Source organism: Rhynchophorus ferrugineus, unplaced genomic scaffold (assembly GCF_030347505.1).
Source record: "Rhynchophorus ferrugineus isolate W39M unplaced genomic scaffold, kcgeb_rfMv2 rfM4, whole genome shotgun sequence".
NCBI classification, from domain to species: domain Eukaryota; kingdom Metazoa; phylum Arthropoda; class Insecta; order Coleoptera; family Curculionidae; genus Rhynchophorus; species Rhynchophorus ferrugineus.
Window position 1 is genome coordinate 23,892,783 of NW_027472583.1, and position 24,079 is coordinate 23,916,861.

Consider the following 24,079-nt stretch of genomic DNA (forward strand, 5'->3'; position numbering starts at 1 on the left):
CATTGCTTTGCAAGACTTCCACCATAAGCTCTTGAACAATTTTCGGACAGAATAGCAGTTGACAAAACAACTATTGACTGTCATTAATACACATTAGGAAAGATCCAAAAGGAGGCAAATGGCACCACTGGATGAAGACGGATAAAAACGCCATTTTGCGCCATTTCAACATTGCAGATTTATTGCTTGCCAAGCAGAAAAAAAATTAGGTGGCGTATTATGACTGGCGATGAAAAGTGGATCTATTATGATAATCGTAAACGCAACGCAAATATTAACACCGAAGCGCTATATTGACGACTACAAAGTACTGCTGAAAAAGTAAGAAAATGGATCGATGTTATAAGTATGTTGCCAGAAAATTGGAGAAAAGTTGTAAAAAATGTTGAAAAATATTTTGATCAATATATGATATGTACTCTATCTTTTCCCAGTAAAAGCATTATAAATGTGCAAAAAAGATTATAATATATGAAAAGGTCTAATAATTTTAAATACTTATTTTAAATCTCAAAAATGAAGTGTACCAGCTGTACCGGAATGTCCTTACAGTTTTTTTTCGGAAAGAAACTACACAATGGGGGTCCCTATTTTTAACTGATTTCGAAAAAGGAGGAGGTTATATGTTCAGCTGTATTTTTTTAATGTATGTTCCCCATTTTTGTGTCAATTGAGGGCCTATTTTCAAAATTAATTTTTTACTCGAGGGAGCGAACTTCCGAGGTAGTCCTCCCATTAGAACCAAATCAGGATCTGTGTGGGCAAGGGGAAGAAATCGACGGAAATGCTCAAATTTCAAACGCACGTACAAAGTTTTCATCTAAAATTATCTAAAATAATCAGAGATTTGTGTATAATGCTATTGCTGAGCTGATGTGATGGAAAATCGGAAGTCGTCCAGTGCAAAAGCCATTCAGTTGGCTTTTTCAGCTCTAACTATAGCGTATAAGACCTCGTATAAATATTGTAGACAACTGCCACTATGTTGTAGTGGTTAAAGCGTTCAGCTTTCAAACGGAGGTCGCGGGTTCGATTCTCGGACGGGACAATAACTAAAATAAATAAGTATGTTGCCAGAAAATTGGGGAAAAGTTGTAAAAAATGTTGAAAAATATTTTAATCAATATATGATATGTACTCTATCTTTTTCCAGTAAAAGCATTATAAATGTGCAAAAAAGATTATAATATATGAAAAGGTGTAATAATTTTAAATACTTATTTTAAATCTCAAAAGATAAAGTGTACCAGCTGTACCGGAATGTCCTTACAGTTTTTTTTTTCGGAAAGAAACTACGCAATCTTCAAGAAAATGGCAAAATTGATTTACTGAAAGTAAAACTTCATTCTAGATGCCCTTCATGCTCATCTTTCACACAAGTTATGGAAGCCATCCAAAAAAAACTGTTTGTCCTTTGAGCAAAACTATTCATCAAGTCACTTCCTAACCTCTTCGAAATTGGCGAAATTGGAAGTACCGACTGCTCTCTAAGGGCGTGTCCATAGTTGCGAAAAGTTGAAAGTCGGACGGGGTTAGGCCTGGAGAATACGGTGGTTGCGGTAATATATCCTATCCAAGTACATTCAATGCTTCCTTGACCGGTTAACCTCTATAAGACGGCGCATTATCGTGCTGTAAAATCCCTTTACCGTGTCTTCGGTCCCATACTGGATGCTCCTCGATCAATGCATGGTTTAAATTGATTATTTGTTGTCGGTAGCGATCACTATTAATTGTTTTACCAGGTTTCAGCTATTTGTAATACACCACACGACTCTGACCCAACAAACACAGAGCATTGTCTCGCGGCCAAAACGATTTGGCCTTGGAGCCAATCGGCGGGCTTCGCCAGGTGATAACATAATTTTTTGCGCTTAGTGTTTCCAAAGTAAATTAACTTTTCATCATCCGTCACTATTCGATGCAGAAATGACTTTCGATCATGCTTTTGACGCAGTATTTTACAGACGATTTTTCGATTGATCGATTGATTCTATCCATTTGCTTGTAAATCAATTATTGTGGCATCCATCCTGCAATTCTTATGGATTTTAATCAATCGAAATCATGTACTGGACCACATTTAATGCATCTGCCAATTGTTCTTGTGATTGGGTTGGGTGTACATTCAATAAATCTTCCGGTTCAAACTTTTTCAGTTTACCAGAAGGTTCTTTGTTTTGCACATCGAAACCACCACTTTTGAATATTCGAAACCAGGCTTCACTTGTTTTTAAGGTTGGAGCATACTCAGCATAAGTTTTTACCAGCAAATGGTGACTTTCAGCGACTTTTTTCTTTTTATTGAGAAAGATTAATGGTGTCGCAAATGTAGTCTTTCCCAATACTTTCAGAATACTATAAATCAGTGACGGTGTTACTTTTGCAAAATGTAACATATAGAGCATAGAGAAATAGAGATTTAACTTGATAGGAAATTTTGGGGAGATGTTTCGCGACGTCCAACATCTAGATGTCGATATATTTAACTTATTACTTGCTTTAATCGTAACGCCATAAGCCGCGACGGGATCTGATTGGTTCACTTCGTTTCTATAGTACATTTGTTACTATTTATTTTTACCGCCATTTTTAGTATGGCTGATATAAGGAATAGTGCATTTAGAGATTATATTATTAGTTCATTAGTATATACAAGTCGGTAGTACAAAAAGTAAAGTGAATTATCGATCGATTATCGAAGAAGTATTTGTATGTCATTAAACAGTGGTTGATAATGTTAAAAATTAATAAATCCAAACAAATTGGGCTAAGTATCAAAGAAATTTATCATCGTTACAGCATGTTTTGTTGTTGTAAGTTGGGGTAAGTTTATTCATATATATATATATATATATATATATATATATATATATATATAATGTATATAACATTTATATTTTATAGATAAATTTACATTATATATTTATTGTTATCGATTATATTTATATATATTTATTTTAAAAGATTATATTTATATTTAATTGAATTTTATTTAATAAATTTATTTCAGAAAAAAAATGTTTTTTATTTAAATGTTATTGGTCAATTAAATGTAACGTTAAGGCTGTCACGTGCCAAGCATTACTAATGAGCCAACCAAATGTCTTCACAGTAAAATATTTTTCTTACAGGTGCCTATAATGGGGATTTAAATTGACCAATCAAATTACTTGAGTGTCCAATTATGCGCCCTTTGGATGCTGGACAAAGCAAAACTTTGCGCCAGAGTCCCCTATTGAGTTGCTTCTCTATTACCCTATGATATATAGCTTTGAAGCTTGACTTAAGTGGAATAAAATGTCAGAACTTAACACTATGTAAGGTGTACTTTATTAGCATATCAAAATCACTTATTATATTTTAAAAAAATGCCATTTTTATCTTGGTTGAGAAATACCCGTTTAATATTATCTCCGATGAAGTACGATTTATAGCTAACGATCGAAATAAAGATAAGTGAAATCGAAAATAAGATGGCAAAGAAAAACGTTCCTCTATTACACGTAATAATTTCGATGGGCGACCAGGTCCCGTATTAAAACGTAAATCCCCGTATACCCGTAACGATAATGTCAGAAATACATTATATTAAAAAGGCCAAAAATCCAATCCTTTTTGTATCGCCACTTGCCGAAACACCATTCCCATAAAGACTAATGACGGATGCCGGGGTTGTTATTTAATGCAACATTGAGCCCGACACGTTTTCCAGACGTCGTTTGTTCCGGAAAGGTCCAATAACCGACGCCTCTGATGCATGGAACGGCCATCTTCGACAAGAAAATGGGAAACAATAGAGCAACGGTACGTATGGGCCACGTTTTTCTCTTTGTTATGAAGGCGTGGCTTATCGCGGATCAACAATGCGTTATTATCTCCTCAGGAAATGGCCATGTGTGCTGCTAGTTGCACGATAAGGATATGTCATATAAGTCCCGAGAGGATCGCTATTTTAATCAAAACGTGTCTGCACGTTTGAATTGATACGTGAATTTGAATCTCTCCATAATATTCGTAGATATTGTTTTTTCTTTGATAATATTCGTCTAAACTAGTTTTTTAATCATTTTTTAAATCAAATTTTATATAATCGAATACTGGATCCAAAAGCGTTACAATTATTATTATCACTAATGCAAAATTTTAAAACAGCCAACAAATTATTTGACTATCAGGTTAATACTAATAGAATTTAATATAATAGTATTTTACTATTTACTACTTCTACTAGGATGTCATCATAAAATAAACTGCATTGGAAATTATTTATGCCTAAAAAAATATTTTGTTCATTTGAAAAAATTCATAGATTTATTCATTTCCCATATAGAATGATTCATTCGAATTTATGCCTCAAAAGTTCGTTTATATTTGTTTATTATACTGCATAAAGAAAGCAAAGGTTTCCTCTTAGTGCACAAAAATCACCATTGGGAATTCAGCTCGAGAGAAGTTATCAGGAAGGTAAAAACTCAGGAAGTTTTAATCAGCTTATTCGTGGTAATGAGAGCTTTCCACTTTTATTTCCAAAAAGACCTGGACCAAGGGCGCAGCACAAAATTCAATGGGTAAAGAATGAATGCCTCAGAAAAATCAATGCTTTTCAACATTTGCTTCAATCTTGTTTTTAGATGACGATCATTTACAAATTAATGAATACGTAAAAAAAATGATAAATGTTGCTATTGAAACGATTTCCAACCTGAAGAATAATATTTTGATTTGCTATATAGTCTGCTAGGTCGGTGCGAAAATGTATTGACCCTTTTTTAAAGATTTCCAAAAATTCCAAATAAAACTATCCAAATTTTATTGAGATATGTATTGTTTTTCTGTTAAAATATTGGTTTTACATGACCAAGGTAGAAAACCTCGGAACTAAAACAAATATTTACATTGGCTTCGAGCTATATTCCCATTCATTTCAAGTTCAGAATGGTATCTATATTTGGATAATATTATTTTTAAGAGATACTGCTAAATAGGATGCTTTAATAAGACTGGTAATAACAATATACATAATGTTAATCATACACTTACAATAAAACACTAACAATTAAACCTATTGGGGCTTCTCATTTCCAAAAATTCCAAATAAAACTATCCAAATTTTATTGAGATATATATTGTTTTTCTGTTAAAATATTGGTTTTACATGACCAAGGTAGAAAACCTCGGAACTAAAACAAGTATTTACATTGGCTTCGAGCTATATTCCCATTCATTTCAAGTTCAGAATGGTATCTATATTTGGATAATATTATTTTTAAGAGATACTGCTAAATAGGATGCTTTAATAAGACTGGTAATAACAATATACATAATGTTAATCATACACTTACAATAAAACACTAACAATTAAACCTATTGGGGCTGCTCAAAAATAGTCCATTCTCAAGTATTTTCATGAGTTGAGTTAAAAAATTTCCTAAATATTATCGATTACTTTTAGTTTAAAAAGCGAGCGATATTTTATTTTTTGTATATTCTACATTTTAAGTTTGTTGGAAATTGGTTTTTAGATATTGACACGCCTGCCAACTGTCATGATAGAAAGGATCTAGCAGTTTGAGGGTTTTAATTGATGTTACTACTGATGTAACGTCGAAATCCATAGTACGTTTATTTGCAATCTGTGTATAATATATTATTTTACAATTGTTGTATTTTTCGTTTGTGGTAAAATAATATTTTATAAATGTGCCTACGATTTGATGCCTCCTGTGAAAAGCATAAGAAATGTCATATAAAATGTGTTTTGGGATACAGAATCGGGTTAAATGTTCACCTTGGCAAAGATACAACAATTACAGGCGAATATTACTAGCTTTCTCAAAATTCGTTACAAATAAAGTAAAAAAGTCATCTCCCATTAACATAATGTCAATAAAAGCCTGCAGTATTTTTGGTATCATATTTTTATCTGCTTAAACATTTGCAGATAGAGTATGTTTCTAGGAAAAATTCCAATTAATGGGCTGTGACGTTAACGATATATTTTCCAATAGTTCACTTTCGTCAAATTCACATGAACTGTTATTGAACTATTAATAAAAGTTTAAGCACACTTTTTGTGAAATTTTGCAGTATTTTAAACACCATTCCTCAATGGCTAGTTACACGATAAGAATATGTCATATAAGTCCCGTCCCGAGAGGAGGCTCCGTTAATAAAAAGACACAAATTCACTTTCGTGAAATCTACATGAACTGATTTGAACTACTGATAAATGTGTAGGTATACTTTTTTAATTTTGCAGAAATTCTCAATGACTTACCATTTAATATGTGAACACGTACTGTAGCCGAGTTCGCATTGGACGGAGAACACGTGTATAAACCTGAATCTTTCTGGACAGCTTTTTGGATAAGCAGTCGACTGGTAGTAGTAAATCCCTGAAACAAACGCCAAAGCTCGTTTTGGATTTGGCGCTGCGTATTTCCAACAACTTACTTTTTCCGTTACTAAGCTGATACCTCCTCTTGGCGAGTCAAAGTTGATGGTTTGGGAATTGTGCGCCCATGACATTGCTGGTGGTGGTTCTGGAGCGTATTGGACAACGCAGGTCAGGTTAATTGTTGACCCCATATTTATGAATAATTCGGGACTTCCCAGAATTTCAGTTATGGGCTCTGCAACAAAAGGAAAATTGAGAATCTCGCATAGTTTATTCTAAGAGCTTAATTTTAAAGAGTTGCTCTATTTATTATGCATTTATTAAACATATAAGGTATACTTCAGTTAAGACAGTTGCTTAAATAATTGATTTGTAGGTATTTTTGCTCTGAATTGAGCTCAAAAACCTGTTAAAATATCAAACGAGAAAACATATTTTCTCGGATATCCTCGGAGGATTTGGTCAAAAAGTCTACGAAGGTTTGAAAATTGTTATTGTTTAGTCATTGACGTCGGGATCAACTAGGTTAGCATAATCTAAGCATAATCTTCGACTAGCATCGCTGTGATATCATACAATTATAAGTTCTGAGGTTTTAAGATGTATTTTCATCATGATAACATACTGACCATATTGTAGTTCATTTTTAGACACGGTTAAATCGAAATTATAGTAATTAATATATAAAAGCCCATTAAGGTACAGCTGAAATCCTTAATAATCAAAACACTAAAGGAAGTTGTTAACCATACCAATATAACCCCACAATCCTTCGTTTAATCTAAAGTCCAAATGATAATTTTGAGTAAAATAATTAAAATAATTTTTAATCAGCTTATAATTTTTTTCCACTATATTCTTAATAATAACGTATATTAATATACATTTAAATTAATTAATAATTGTTAGCATTATCCAAATCGTCTTCAGTATACATATGTATGCTATATAGCTTAAAAAAAGTTTAGGTGAACATCTACTCCAAGAAACTACACTTGTATTAGAATATATTTGTTAATTCATTAGCTTTATTTATTTACATCTCTTTATCTTAAACTTTTTGGAAATTTCTATTGTGGGGCAATTAAATACCTTTTTTTCATTTCATTTATAATTTAATTTTTTTCCTAAATATTTACTTTCATGATCATACTAACTAGCTTTTTATTGTACATATTGTTATTCCTTCCTCAGTACCTCATTTATGATATATATAATAAGCAGATTAGATTTACTTAGTTTATAAATTATATTGTTAATGTTACTAATTATTAATCAAAATTAATGTTAATTTCTTCAAATTTGTTGTCAGTAATATTACAGCTTACAAAGTTTCATTATTGAAATGGTCCTAAAGACGTACATTTTTAGAGGAGCAGCTGATATGGTTATTCAATAATTAATAATAAAAAGATTATCTCGATATTTTTTTTTTGATTAGAAATAACATCGAACATATATTACAAGTGATTATTCACAACATCTATCTAGTAATAACTATCTAATGAACTATATTAGTACAAGGAGTTTTTGTTTCGTTAACCCTCCAGTTAAGTCCACTATCTTTATACGGTTTAAGAGCTTCGTATGTTCGCATAATGAATTACTGTAGTTCCAATTATCACTGGCAATTTTTAATCTCTCGTATTATTTAACTATATTAGTTCAAAGGATTTTTGTTTCGTAAATAGGTAAGTCTACTATCATTACATATGTCTAAAAATCTATGGTCCGTTAATCATGCAGTGAAGAACTTTGGTTTAATAAGTTTGCATCATGTGCATAGTTGCACACCATAGGTCCAGCCGGGCTTCATAATTTGTTTAGTATGGATTGAGGTAGTCGTCTAAGCAAACCCCACATTTTTTGAATTTCAAATAAAGCATACTTGTCTCCTCTTAGTATGCTGTTTCCACTTGAGCTTAGTATCCAGTGTCATGCCCAAGTATTTTGGTATGTTCGGGTAAGGAATTACTGTAGCCACAATTATCACTACCAATTTTTATTCTCGCGTATTATTTAACTATATTAGTTCAAAGGGTTTTTGTTTCGTAAATAGGTAAGTCCACTCTCCTTACACAGTTGAAGAGCTTCGACCATTCTATATTCTGGCAATCTTTTCATATTTTGCCCAAACCATTTAATTTATTAACTGTTGGTACCCTTAGATGTTTATGGAAATCCCCTTGTACAAATAGCTATGGACCGTTAATCATGCAGCTAAGAACTGTGGTTTAATAAATTTGCATCATGTGCATAATTACACACCATAGGTCCAGCCGGGCTTCATAATTTGTTTAGTATGAATTGAGATAGTCGTCTAAGCAACCCCCACATTTTTTGAATTTCAAATAAAGCTATACTTGTCTCTTTTTATTATGCTGTTTCCACTTGAGATTAGTATCCAGTGTGATGCCCAAGTATTTTGGTATGTTCGGGTAAGGAATATATGGTTGCACCAATTATCACTGATAATGCAGAGATACTTCATATAGCAAAATACGTTATATGAGAAACAATCTTGAAACATTTTTAAATGAAGTTATTAACAAAGAAGAAAATAATAAAATAGCTAAATTAATTTTATTTTGAAACTAACTGATAAAATCTATTGAGGTCATAGTAAACGCTCCAATTAACAAACGCCAGTCGGTCCCATATGTTGCTAAAAACCCTAAACAAAACGTTCCAAAATTTATTCGGATATCTTTTTTTTTCTGTTAAAATATTGGTTATGCATGATCACGGTAGAAAATCTCGAAATTAAAAAAAGGATTTACATTGGCTTCGGGCTATTTTTCCATGCATATCAAGCGCGAACATTCAGATGTGGGGATTTCGCAAAAAACATCGGAGGTTAAACAATATATTTTGTATGTTTTGTGCGTATGATTTATATCAGGTATAAAATAAAATAAAGTAACAATGTTGTTATTTATATTGTAAAAGTGTTGTTACTTTGTTCTATTTGACGTTATATTTAGTGTAAATGTAGGTAGTAGTCAGATATTTGACAAATATATATGAAATTATATGGGCTGGGAAGAAGTAATTTCGGTTTTTTTAATTTTCTCAAAGCCTTCCTATTTAAATACATATAAATGTTGAATATTCATCATTAATTTATTATTACATTGCTATAAATAATAATAAACGAAAAAGAGCAAAAAATTTAAAACTAGATGGTAGAAATATATGTAGCGACCTTGAAGCATGTTGAATTTTATATCTTAGGATATCGGCCTACAAAATACCCAGAAAATATTATCATAGATGTTGAACACGTACCAGCACCGAACTCCAGTAAACGATACCGAAGGTCTGGCAACCCGATATGTTTATCTGGAATATCATTGAAGATCACTACATTGAATATCATTGAAGAACTTTCGATCACTCATTTACTGACCATCGTTTAGTTTAGACGTTCATCCATCAACTGTCCAAATGTTTGCTTCAGGTAACATAGTTCAGGTAGCAATGATCACTTTTATCTATTATGTTTTCTGTATTCATGTAACGTCAATAAATAAATGTCACATCATGTAAACCATCTGTCTTATTTCATATTACCTCCATTCATCGAGCCATATAATTTCTAAATATTGTGTTTTTCCATTGAAAAAATGTATTAGATTCATGCAGTAATTTTTCAAAATAAAATTACACATGCACTACCAAAAGGATAACTATATCCGTATGAAGTAACAATTATTTTCCGACTACTTAAAATTGTTAAATACAGCATTGTTCATGTATGACCGTTTTCTTATATGTAACACAAGCCTTCTATAAGGTTTAGCATGAAGGCCTTGTTCATAAACTACAGAAAATGTTACCAAAGCAACACACCCAACTATTAAAATCGTACACTGCAACCAGAATGTTAGGGGTCAAACAAGAAGAAGCTTTCGCTACAATAAAAGAAGCTAAAGTAGGTGTGCCACAAGCAAGTGTACTGATACCAATGCTTTATCTACTCTACACTTATGATACACCACAAAGGGAGAATACTACGATGGCTACATTTGCTGATAATACTGCGATTATAGCTGTCAAAGACAATAGTGAAGAAGCCACACGAAAATTACAACAGGCAAGTGACAATAAAAATAATTGGACACAAGCTTGGAAAATAAAAATTAACGAAAGTAAATCTGTGCATGTGCAGTTCACTTACAATCAGATCGTACAAGCACTTATAACATTAAATAATGCTATCATTCCTTATAGCAACAACGCTAAATATTTTGGAATGAATCTTTATGTAAAACTTCGCTGGAGGGAACATGTAAAGGAGAAAAGAAAATAACTGAAATAGAAATGTAGGAAAATGTACTGGCTAATTGGAAGAAAATCTCAATTATTAGGACATAATAAATTGCTATTATATAAGCAAGTACTAAAACCTATATGAAAATACGGATTTCTACTATGGGGATGTTATGCAAAGAGTAATATAAACAAAATAAAAAATTTTCAGAAGAAAGTCCTGAGAGGTATTGAGGGCGCATTCAAATACTATATGACTTACTATCTACATCGAGACCTTTAGATATCCACAGTCAGTCAAGAAATCGAGAGAATTGCAGGGGGCGTGGCATGAGAATTGAGGGGGGCAAAATACTGAAGCATTGCAGCTTTGCAATACCACCAGAACAGGACACAGACCCAAAAAAAACCATCTGATCTTGTGTAGTGTTGTGTAGTGAGGTGCATATATTAAAAAATACAGCAGTGACATGTATAAACATTGATTTACCAGAGACTGAGATAGGGCCGGTATGTCCTCCTAGTTATATAACTAGATTTAAGTTATCATAAAGACAAATTGTGGATTAGCCAGAAACGACTAGTAGGAACGTAATAATTAAATAATAAAAATATGTATGACGGTTACTGTAAATAATATACTGTAACTTATATATATTAGTTGTGGTTCATGCACGAAGAGCTTTTGTTTAGTTAAACTTCTTGTCTTGGCTGTTGAACTTAGGGAATTCGCTGGCAAGTCCCTCACCATCCAGCATAAAACTTTTTCCTGCGAACTAAGGAGAAGATGTTTTGGAAACTTCGCTCATTTGCGTTACACCGCCAATGGTGATAATTGGCCTACGTATCCGAAATAGGAATTTGTAATTTCAATGGTGAACCAAGCGCATAATAACACCGTTAGACCCGAAGTTGGTGGTGGAAGTGAACGCCGAAAGTCCGAACTTTGTCAGTAAACGATCTTTAATTTATTGTGTAGAATATTGCGCGGAGGTGAAGGTGAACGCTATTTTGTTGGTTCTTTTATTGTTATTGTTATTACTATTATTATACAATTTGAATCGGGATGAAAATTACCAATTTTAATTAAAATATATCTTAGTTTAAAACTTGGGTTGAATATTTAGCAGTAAATATTTCTATTATCTTTTAAATTTGGAATATTGTAAGATAATTTTGCAGGGTGCTTTCGATTTATATTGAAATAAGGAAATGATCAATAAAATGTTTAATATATAAAGTATTGAGAGTATAGACGAGATATGTTTTATTGCCGTTATATTAGAGTTCATGATGAATTACGAGTACTGGACATCCAACAAGACGACATATATTCGTAAAATAAGAAAAATTAGTGATTATCTTTCGAATTTTACGTTATACTGAAAATCTACCAAACACATCATAGTACAATAGATTACCTTATAATCTTATATTTTTTATTCAGAGCACTACATCAGACATTGAAGGGAAAAAATTAGGCAGTTTATGGATGCCATCCCAAAAAAATTGTTTGGTATTTGAACAAAACCATGAGTGGTTTTCTCAGCCATTCCTCTCTAACTTCTTCGAAATTGAAGAAGCGCTGCCCCGCAAGCGCGTTTCCCGTTGATGCGAAAAGTTAATAATCAGACGGGCAAACACTGGAGAGTACGGCGAGTGCGCTAATTTGTCCCATTCAAGTGCTTCCAACGCTTTCTTGACAGGTTTTGCTTTATGAGATCACTTTACTCACTTTTTTGGGTGTTAGTTGTGTTTTTTCAACTCTTTTATTAAAGATGTAACTCGATCGACATTTCAGCAAGTTAGAACAAATAACGTAACAAACAAATAACAATAACAGATCTCTCAGTGATCTCTCAGTTGAGGTAAAATCACACCTTAAAAAATTGTATATCATAATGAAAAATGGACTGAAAAGTCCCGAGCCTAGCACATAGATAGGACTAGTTTTATTACATTCACTGCGGTTTTAGTTAGTACGAAAATTTAAAAGAATGTTGTTAAAATTTCATTTACGTTTGTGACTTATTGTGTTAAGTGTGACACTAATTTTGTTACTTAAAAAACAATGGATCAAAAACAATTTCTTGTTTTAATGATGATTCCTGATTTTCTTCTTGATGAGAAAAAATACCGTTCAAGCAAAACAATGGCTTGAAAAGTGCTATAAGGACTCCGCTCCATCAGAATCGACAATAAAACGCCGGTTTGCTGACTTCAAAAATGGTCGTAGAGACACCGATGATGCAGAACGCAGTAAAGGTCCAAAAGCACTGCCCCGCAAGCGCGTGTCCCGTTGATGCGAAAAGTTAATAGTCAGACGGGCAAACACTGGAGAGTACGGCGAGTGCGCTAATTTGTCCCATTCAAGTGCTTCCAACGCTTTCTTGACAGGTTTTGCTTTACGAAAAGATGCGTTATCGTGCTGAAAGATCACTTTACCTTGTATTCGTGTCCATTCTGAACGTTCTCCTGTCAATGCATGGCTTATATTAACTATTTGTTATCGTTAGCGATCACTATTAACTGCTTCATGAGGATTCAACAGTTCGTAATACACCGCGCCACTCTGCTGACACTAAACATAGATCATTGTCTTGCAACCAAATGGATTGGGCCTAGGAGCCGATCGACTAACTTCGCCAGATGGTTATCATGATTTTTACGCTTTGGGTTTTCAAAATAAATCCACTTTTCATCACCCGTCACCATTCAATCCGGAAATGGTCTACGTATCTTTGAAGCAGCATTTCTCATGATTTTTTAAATCTTCGATTTAGTTGTCATTTAATTAATGTGGCAACCATATGTCCATCTTTTCGATTTTCTCCATTGCTTGTAATCGGTCGCTAATTATTTCTTGGGCCACATTTAACGTTTCTGCTAATTGTTTTTGGGTTTGGGTTGGATCTTAATCCTACAAATCTTGCAGTTTCGCAACTTCAAAATTTCTCGATCTATCACAACGTCAACACCACAACACAACTACAACAAAGAGTCTTGCACATCGAAATTTTCAATTTTGAATTAGAAAAATTTACGCTTCATATGTTTTAAGGTTAGAACATGCTCACCGTAGGCTTTTACCAGCAATTAATGATTTACTCCGGTAGGTTTAGTACGATATCACCGCGCTTGTTTCATCCCAGAAATAATAGAAGAAGTAATATATAAGGATACCCAAATAATTTGAGTTAACTATGTTACCAATCTGGAGGAAAATGTGAACAAAATTCCTATTAGAGGAATACTCATCCCTTAAACATATTATTCAAATATGTTATAGTAATATTTGAATGTTTTTATGTTTTTATTCACTATCAGTGAGATGTGTTAAAAAATCAAGCTACGCAAAATATTGCACACAGTACCTTAAGGAGATTATAAAGTTCCTAAAGAGGTGAAATGTATCTCTCTTAAGTGTCAACCTTTCTTAAAAAGACCCAACTTAACAATATCTATTTATTAATTGGCTTGTTCGAAATTTTGCTTCCCTTTTTAAAATTTTAAATTTAGCTCGGTGAAGGTTTGTATCGAGGAAGACATTTTAAGCCTAAAGTGTTTATATAATATGCGCTACAAATAAATATATTCTAGTAAAATTAAATACGCTCAAATCTAGCAACCAGCAATAGCCATCAAATCAATGAAAAAAAAATTTTCCATTCCAACTTTTATAGCTTTGGAAGCTTAATTTTTCTCTGAATAAATTTCATCCTATTTTTAAAATTGTTTTTTGATGATCCTTTTTATGAATCATTGTGAATATGTTATAACATTATTAAAGGAGGTTTTTTTTTAATTTTAAAAAGTGTTATTTAGGATTTTGTGTTATTTTCGGTTATTCCCGTATTGTTGGAACTATTAAAAAGTTACGGAAAGTTTAGAAATAGAATTATTAAGGAAGATACGATCACGTAGAATTATATATTATACTTATTATAGAGAAAAAAATTAATGTGTTCACTATAGCGGGAGCCGCTTATATTACAGCTCTGAAAGAAAAACCCGACATATGTGAAAAATTGATCTCAACATAGATTAACCTCTTTAGGTGACATAGTAAATCATTGTACTAGACACAATTCAAAAGGTTGTTAAGATTTTTCTGTAAAATTTAATGGTATTAACTTCTGATTCGTTTCAGAGTTATTTGTGTTTCCTAACAAAGCTCCGATAGAAAATAGCAGATAATAAATACGTTAATTTGTGCATCAAGAATGCATTTATTTTAATGATTGTTGTTAATTCCTAATTTGTTGGTAACTTGTTAGTTCCTATGTCCCATATAAGACAAAGTAAGAAGGAATAGATCAATGAAAGGATACCAAATACAAGGCAAATTAAAGATCAGCTATCTGCAAAGATAAGAGTGAAATAAATAAGCAAAGAATGATGCAATTATATTAATTATTTTGAGGTAAGGGTAAAGATATTATTCTTCTAATCAGCCTGGTGTATTTATTGTTTATGCAATATAAATATTTTGCATAAAAGCTCAGGGCTATTTGAATACATAACTGAGGTAATGAAGTTATGCAGGAATTAAAATGAAACTAATTAAATAATTTGCATAGATAAATACGAAAACTTAGGACAAATAGAAGAAATTATGAATTATTAACAGTACACGTGTAAATATTTTAAAGTATTGATAGATATTAAGATGTTTAACGATTAATGTAATAAGATATGTGATTGTATGAAACTATATTATTTGAACATTATACAAATTATGTAATATACTTTGTATGATTATTCATTTTTAGATCCGAGTTTTTAAAAAACAATAGCTAAATTAACGATTGTAATTACGTTCCTTTAAAAAACATTTCTAAATCGTAAAAAAATATTACATTGCATTCGTTATTGTTTTAATATACATGCTAAAATCAAATATCAATTTAAAAATTAGTTTATTCATATATTCTCTCTTTTATTATAAAAAAAGTGCTACTTACATTTATTATCTCATATTTAAGTTACTAACGCATTTATACTTTCAACCTTTTACTCTTTCTATCTTTTTACCCGACAGAGTTGGAAATTTATTTTGGTTGCTCGGAGATCAATCGATGGTTTGACATTTTATTTCTGCGACTATAATGGCCAAAAATATTTACCAAAAGCTGAGAGGTCGCTCGCAAAATATCGTTTATAAAGAGGCTTAGAATCATTAAAGTTCAAACTATTTGAAATTCAAAGGAAAGCATTCCGTTAATAGTCTTTATTTGGAAAATACAATTTAGGGTGTTAATTGTGTTTTTTCAACTCTTTCAATAAAGTTGTAACTCAATCGATATTTCAGCGAGTTAGAACAAATAACGTAACAAATAAATAACAATAACAGATCTCTCAGTGGTCTCTTAGTTAAGTTAAAATCACACCTTAAAAAATTGTATATAATGATGAAAAATGGGCTGAAAAGTCCCGAGCCTAGCACATAGATAGAACTAGTTTTATTACATTCACTGCGTTTTTATTTAGTAGTAAAACTTAAAAGAATTTTGTTAAAATTTCATTTACGTTTGTGAGTTATTGTGTTAAGTGTGACACTAATTTTGTTACTTAAAAAACAATAGATCAAAAACAATTTCCTGTTTTAATGATGATTCCTGATTTTCTTCTTTATGAAAAAAATACTGTTCAAGCGAAACAACGGCTTGAAAAGTGTTATAAGGACTCTACTCGATCAGAATCGATAATAAAACGCCAGTTTGGTGACTTCAAAAATGGCTGTAGACACACGGATGATGAAGAACGCAGTAAAGGTCCAAATGAGGTGGTAATTTAAAAAAAATTCGCAAAATCGTTATAAATAATCAAAAAGTGAAGTTGCGTGAGTTAGCTGACAACGTAGATAGAATAAAAGAACGTTCCGTGTTGGATTTATAATGCATGAGCATTTGATTATGAGAAAGCTCTGTTCAAAGTGGGTGCCCGGTTTGGTAACTGTTGACCAAAGACAACGTGTTGGTGATTCTCAGCAGCGCTTGGCCATATTCAAACTCAACAAACCGGAATTCTTGCATCGATATATTACAATGGGTGAAACATGGACCCATCACTTCATTCTGGAATCAAGACCATCGTCATTTGAGTGGAAAGCAGCTGGTGAACCTCGTCCAAAGCGCCCGGAAGCACAACAATCAACTGGAAAGATTATGGAATCGGTATTTTGGGATATGCGCGGTGTAATATTCATTTACTACATTGCGAAGGGAAGTACCATTAGCAATGAATATTATATAACGTTATTGGATCGCTGCAAAAGAAGAAATTGCGAATAAACGAGGGCAAGGAAAGGAAATTGTTTCATCAAGACAACGTACCGTGACACAAGTCAATCAAACCAATAGCAAAACTATAATAATTGAACTTGAACTAAAACGAATTGCTCTCACATCCACCGTTTTCGCCAGACTTAGCCCCCAGCGACTAGTGACTGTTCGCAGACCTCAAAAATATGCACACTGGTTAAGAAATGTTGCTCGAATGAAGAAGTTTTCGCTGAAACTAAGTCCTATTTTGAGGCAAAAGATAAGTCGTTCTACAAAAGAGGAACGAAATGTTAGAAGGGCGCTGAAGTTACGTTAATGAATAAAGGCAATGTTGAACGAATAAAACGCGATTTCTTTGTGACGCTCTGGAATTTTCAGCACAAGTATTATATATTTACTAAACATACACAAAATAATACACTTTTTGAAATATCTAATGTAAATTTATGGAGTATTCACGCTTTGTTATTTCGAATAATGAGCTCATTAATTCTCCTAATTTCCCCAGTCGTTTTCATTCTCGAGAAAGTCCCCGTACGCACAGTAAACTTTCCAAAAATAAGGACCGCACTAATTCGGAATAGTTCCACGTTTCCACACGGCATAGACTCATTAAGTCCCATCCAGTAGGAGCCGGCGAGATTCCTCGGATTGTCGGTCGTCTTAGGATTAACCGGATGGAAAGGGAAACGTCCCCGTTCTCCCGCCGCCCGTTGCCCTGACCCTCGCAGGTCTCGTTATCCAGATGGCGTGAGGACGCGTCCGTTTTCTTGCATACCAATGCGGATGGAGAGCGAGTGGTTGAAGACCGGAAAATGATCAAGGTGAACCGAGGAGGCAGTTTTAATATAACCATTAATATAGGTGCGACATCCTATATTTAGAATACTTAGTATTCTAGACACACACATTATATACATAAGTATATACATAAGTATATATATATATATATATATATATATATATATATATATATATATATATATATATATATATATATATATATATATATATATATATATATATATTTATTCTAAAGTCTAAATATATCCAATAATCAGTATTAGACGTTTAAATCTACGCACTTCACAGAGTTGACAATTGTTGATGTAGATTAATTGACATTATTTTAACGGAGCGTAATATTCATATATGTGGATTTTGTTTCGCTGGCTTTAATATGCCATTCAAATATGTCTATAATGTAGAGATTAAAAGTCAGTAGTTGTAGTTGAAATATTTTGATTTATGAAAAAACAGGAAACAGAAGCGTGACAAATTTGAGCCAACATACAAGATTTTGATACTGAAGAAAGCTGATAAAGGTAGAATTGCATGCAGATATAACAGTTTTCTTTATAGATCATATATTTTTAGATATGAATATAAAAATATGATTGGTTGAAGGATGAAATCTTATTGAATATGAAAATTTCAATAGGTTCAGGAATATATTTTGGTAAATTTAAAATTTTTTTATTATAGCATTCTTCTAATCTATCACAAAATTAACAAGGAAAAGTTGATAAATATTTTAATTTTGTTTCAACTTTTGCCAAATTTAATGGTAAAATTTTAAGTAATTTCTGAATATTACAATCTGAGTATATAAATATAAAACCATATTCGAGCATTGTTTCAAGATAAGCCTTCATCACTACCGTCATCATACCTATCATGAATTAAGAAAAAGCTATAGATGGACGTAAATGGATTTTGACGCACTAAGTGAAAAATTGAACAATAGAAAAAAGCATTTTGCACCAAGATAACTCATAAAACTCAAAATCCCCAAATTATTCTCCACATTTTAGTTCCTCTTATTTCTAGCAATTCTGATGCTTTCTGATCTAATTCTGCAAATATCGGAGGACCACTTCAGCGATGATATTTTTAAAATACATGAGTCTTGAGTAATTTTATGGAATCGAAATATTTTTTAAATTATAAATCTCTCCAATTTTGATTAATTTATAGCCTTTTTATTTTGCTACTTCTGATTTTGATATATCTAAAAGGAACTGTCTAGTTAATCGAAATATATAAATCAATGTAATTAATCACAAGGGTTCGCAAAGGTACTTGTATTAGTTTCATCGGTGCCACATGATCTGTTGATTTTCCTGATGATACTCAAAATAAATTAATTTTGGAAGGCCTAAAATAATAATTGGTAAATCAAGTACGCCGTGAGAGATAATCATATAATTATATAGTCTAATACAATGTTGCTGGGGAAAGTCGTATCAGTTATGAAATTGATGTAAAGATGCAGAAGAATATAAGTGACTACAAGACTTGGGCTCTGAATGAGGTCGGTTTTATGTACCAAATCTCACCTAAAGAGAAATGATGTAATAACCACCTTAACTATAATAACTTTATTCTGAACCACGCAAAAATTAGTTCCATAAATTTTCGTTGCTGAACGAATTTAAATTTGAACCCAAATGTCAAAGATTAAGTGTAAATAAAGCCAATATTAAGAAACTTTTAGTTATATTTCTCTGGCAGCTAAGGTGATTTTTTTCATTGGAAACTCACATTCCAACAGAATAACTTTAATTTTATTGACACTTTACTAATTTACAACAAAGAAGTGCATGAGACTAACGATTTGGCCTCTAGCATTTAGCCTCCAAAAGTTAGTCAGATTGCCAGCTCTACGATTCTAATGACAGATATTAAACGTGCTCGGTATTTGGAGTTTGAAGTTAAATTCTTCCGGTGCCCAGAGCTAAATAATTAAAGTTGCTAAACAACTTTATGTTGTTATTATAAGGGTGAGCATTATTTCTGTTGATCGATATTGAGTTTGCGGTTTATTTACTCAACTAAAATTTTAACTTTTATTATTAAATCATCCATAACATATTTTTTTGATAGTTGCCGGATGTATTTTCCATAAAGTGTGATTTATACAGTGAGGATTTCATTTACAAAATTAAGACTTGAGTTTATAAAACATTTTTCATTAAATTTAACTCCTACTATGCATAGAAGAAATCTTACTAAAATAAACTATTCAGCCCTCGTATATGTACAGCCTGATTTGGTTTACAAATTTGAAATTATACTTCGTGATCTAGTAAATACACTGATTTAAACTTGGAACGTAAAATGGAACAGCCGAATGTTTACTAGCGACTAGTAGGAAGAACGGTGAATGCCGTGCTCAAAGGACTAATAAAAATATAGCAGAAAAACGACAACGGAGCAACTATGAGATCCGCTTGTTGTCTGGAAAACAAAGCGCCATGAATAAAAGATCAAAACCGGCAACTGGATGCGACTGCAAATAAAAATAGGTGTCTGCAGTGTGCTTAATGAAAACGACATGAGAGGAATTATCCGCGACCGCAAGGGTGCCATTTTCATTCCGTAAAAATTAAAAGTTCGCGGACCATTCTGCGGGGACGAATAGTTTTAATAGAGTCGTTGAAGTTGTTGGTCTTTCTGCTTTTCCGTCTTACCGTCCGACTACCTTCAGTCATAGCGAATTAAAAGGAACTAGAGAAATTTGCTGCTTATTTGGGAATTATTCTGAAAGATTATTTTACTATTTGGCAGTTTTTCCATGTGCAGTATTTGAGACCATTTTTGAAAAATTTACATTTTAATGATATGCCTTTCCATATCTAATACCTAAGTTCCTTATTGGGTATTAAATATATTACAAATACATTCTGTTCAAAATAATGTTATGGGTTAAATTTAATTAAGCATTGCTATGTACTCACATTAATCCACTATACACTAAAAATTTTATAAAATTAACTGAATAGATGAAATAGCTGTGGTGTATTGATACAAAACCCTTCGTTGTCATATGTGTCACTCAATTGTTGACGCATTTTGAGTGTTCCTGCTATCTGTAAGATAATAATTCAGTTTTTTGTAGTTTATGCACCTTTATGTTTATTAATTGTAGATGCATTTATTGTTTCACATTAATCAAATAACTTCAATTCTTCTACGATGTCTGAAAAAATACGTATGACAGTTTATTTAGTGTCATAGAACTACAAGTAATATTTAGGCTGTTGTAGTAAAAAATATTGTATACTATTCATGACTACAGATCTCAAGTGATGAGCACCTTCTCTCCTAGATTTGTGAAGAAATCTGTGAATACGAATCCGGAGTTTTCACAAGAAATCCAAATCAACGAAAACTAGCTTGAATGAAATAAAAACTTGCTTATTAAGACTTAGGCTGGACTATCTAGCCAAATACTGGCTTATAATAGTGATGGCATTGCCTACGGGTTCGAAACCGTAACTATCGCAGTAGTAGGATGATCGTCCTATCACCACAACCATTGTCGACAGCCGTTAATTCGTTTTGTAATATTCACAAAACCTTTAAAATTATGTGCCAATCTTAAAGGTTTTTTAATAATTATATTTAATTTAATTTTTGAAAAGATATCGAAAAATATCGGCTAAAATATAGGCCAAAATTTCGAAACTGCATCCCTACCCTTTAATATATCCTTATAACCATGACCTAACCTAATATCGTATGAATCCTCCGGTCGAACACATGTAAACTTTAACAGTTTTTATAAATTTTTCTACCAAATAGTTATAAGTCGATACACACAGCAAACAAACATTCCTGTGAATAGAGATGCCATCTAAAAATATGTTGGTATGCATTCGTATACATTATACTATAGGTATGCGATATTACAATATAATACCTATGTCAATTTATTCTGCTAATACTAAAACTATACATGTTAAGTTAAATAGTTGGAAAATTTTAATTTAGAAAAAACGACACAAACATTTAGTTGTCATTATTCCATTTCTTTGCAATCAAGTAAAATATATAAAATATAAAAATAACTTTACATCATTCAAAATTATGCTATTATTTGATAGGTAATAAATTACAACAATTATCTCTTTTTTATCTTTCCCACAGAAAGTTCACTTATGTCACGGTTGAAATAAAAGCAATTAGCGTATGTTGGAATGAACTAGAAATAAACTGTTTACTTACATTATGTTAGGTCATTGTCACTTTCGGAATATTATAATGAATTTAAATATATATGGGATCATAATTCCATTCCATGTTTCACAATGTCATTTGCCAATTTAAAAATATTTAAAATGATTAAACCGATCCAAACAGCACAGATAATCTAACAATTATCTCCATCCTGTCCTCCATCCATCAAAATTAGTATGGGAAGGAATTCATACATCTTCGTTATCACGAGTAGAAAAACAAACGAGACTTGTATATTTAACTGAAATAGTATTTACTCTTCTCAGTCGCTTGATTTTTTATTATCGACTAGTCCGTCTGATTCCCGACAATCGAATGCTACTATTTTAAGTCGATAGTTTCCAATGCTAGGATTAAATATATATTAAGTGTATTCACAATTTTACTGGCTCACAAACTATGGCTGTGGTGACCCCTTCGTTGTATTTTTATATGGTTATTTCTTGCTCGTGTAGTATTAAATCCTAATAATCGAGTAATGAGCCGAATAACAGACTCATAAATAAAGAACTTTGTTCCTTAACGCGTCCGTTCTTTTTTCCTTTTTTATCGCTTACTTTTGTCCTGATGAAAAGAAACGCCGTCCTAATCTACATACAGACTCTCCGTCGTCGTCCAAAATCTCAATGTGCTGTTCAGGATCGGCCTCGTATATCTTTATTTACACCGACAGCTCCGCACGCATTCATACCAAAAAAACACTCACCCCTTGCTTCATTTTTCGCGATCGTATAATTTCACGCCCCGCTTGCTACGACCCCTCACATAAGAAACACATAAGCCCCCTCGCTACCCATATGCATATGTGTCTACCCTTATAAATCTGACTGCTTGACTCGAGATTATCTTTTTAACGTCATCTTTCCGAATTGGCCATTTGTATCGGTGATGGCGAGGATCATTTTTAGGCGAAGTGAGTCCCCCATTACTTGTTCGGTCTTTTTGCTTCCCTTGTTTTACCGCAGTTTTGTTATGTGAATGTTCTTTGTTTTACGTCTCTCCAACAATGTTTTCTAGTCGGTTTAGTACAAGGGCTGTATGTGGTATGTTATAGGAAGTAAATGCAGAAAGGAAAAAATTGTGATGATACGTAAGCTGTTAATAACGATATAAAATGCAATGGGCCCTACTAAATTTTTTACAGATTATAGATATATAGGGAGACATGGGTCGCTTCTATTCGATTGGATCTCAGTTTTGGCGATCACCTCTTCGTTCATCGATGAGAGCAAGATCTGGAGAATACGGTGGATGCGGAAGCAATTCGAAGCACAATTCATGGATTTTTGCATTCGGTTTAACTGGCTTGTGACACGGTGCATTGTCTTGGTCAAGCAGCACTGTTTCGGCGATTTCATCGTTCGAACGGTCCAATAATAATAATAGTCGCTGTTGATGGTCTTTCCTCTTTCAAGGTAATCAATTAAAATTATTCCATGCGCATTCCAAAATACAAACGCCATAACCTTGCCAGCCGACTGTAGAGGCAGGTTCATTGTGTGACCACTCGGATGACTTTCGATTGGACTTCGGAGTGAAATGATGGAACCATGTTTCATTCACTGTCACATATCGATTATCGGGTTGATTACGCTTAATCATCTTCAAACACTGCTCCGAATCATCTACTTGTCGTTGTTTTTGGTCTAAAGTGCTCTTGCACGGCACCCACTTTGCACAGAGCTCTCTCATATCCAAATATTCGCTAATGATATGATGTACACGTTCAATTAATATCTGTAGAGTGTCTGCTATTTCACTCAATTTCAATTTATGGTTATTCAAAATCATTATGTGGAATTTTTAAATATTTTCGACGGTAACAACCTCTTCTGAGCGTCCACTGTGTTCACCGTCTTCGATGCTCATTTTACCACGTCTAAACTTAGCATACCAATACTGGATAGTTGATTTTCCTGTGGCCGTGTCCGGAAATTCGGCATCAAGTCACGTTTTTGCTTCAACTGTATTTTTTTCCCTTCAGAAAGCAATATTTGATCAACACGCGATATTCCCTTTTATCCATTTTTTTCACAATAACAAAATTTGCTCCACTCAAAACGCTATAATTCACAAACTATTGATCCGACAGCTGTCAAAT

At 32.7% G+C, this 24,079-nt stretch overlaps 1 protein-coding gene across 1 annotated transcript in view; it reads right to left on the reverse strand.

The window, feature by feature from the left end:
* The window catches only part of dpr8 (defective proboscis extension response 8), a 152,971-nt gene that overhangs the window by 13,618 nt on the left and 115,274 nt on the right, over positions 1 to 24,079 (reverse strand). Inside the window, exons 4-5 of the mRNA XM_076403995.1 lie at positions 6,457 to 6,635; positions 6,281 to 6,398 (exon numbers count right to left, since the gene is read on the reverse strand). Coding sequence (XP_076260110.1) covers positions 6,281 to 6,398; positions 6,457 to 6,635 — 297 coding nt within the window. The remainder of the gene's footprint in view (positions 1 to 6,280; positions 6,399 to 6,456; positions 6,636 to 24,079) is intronic.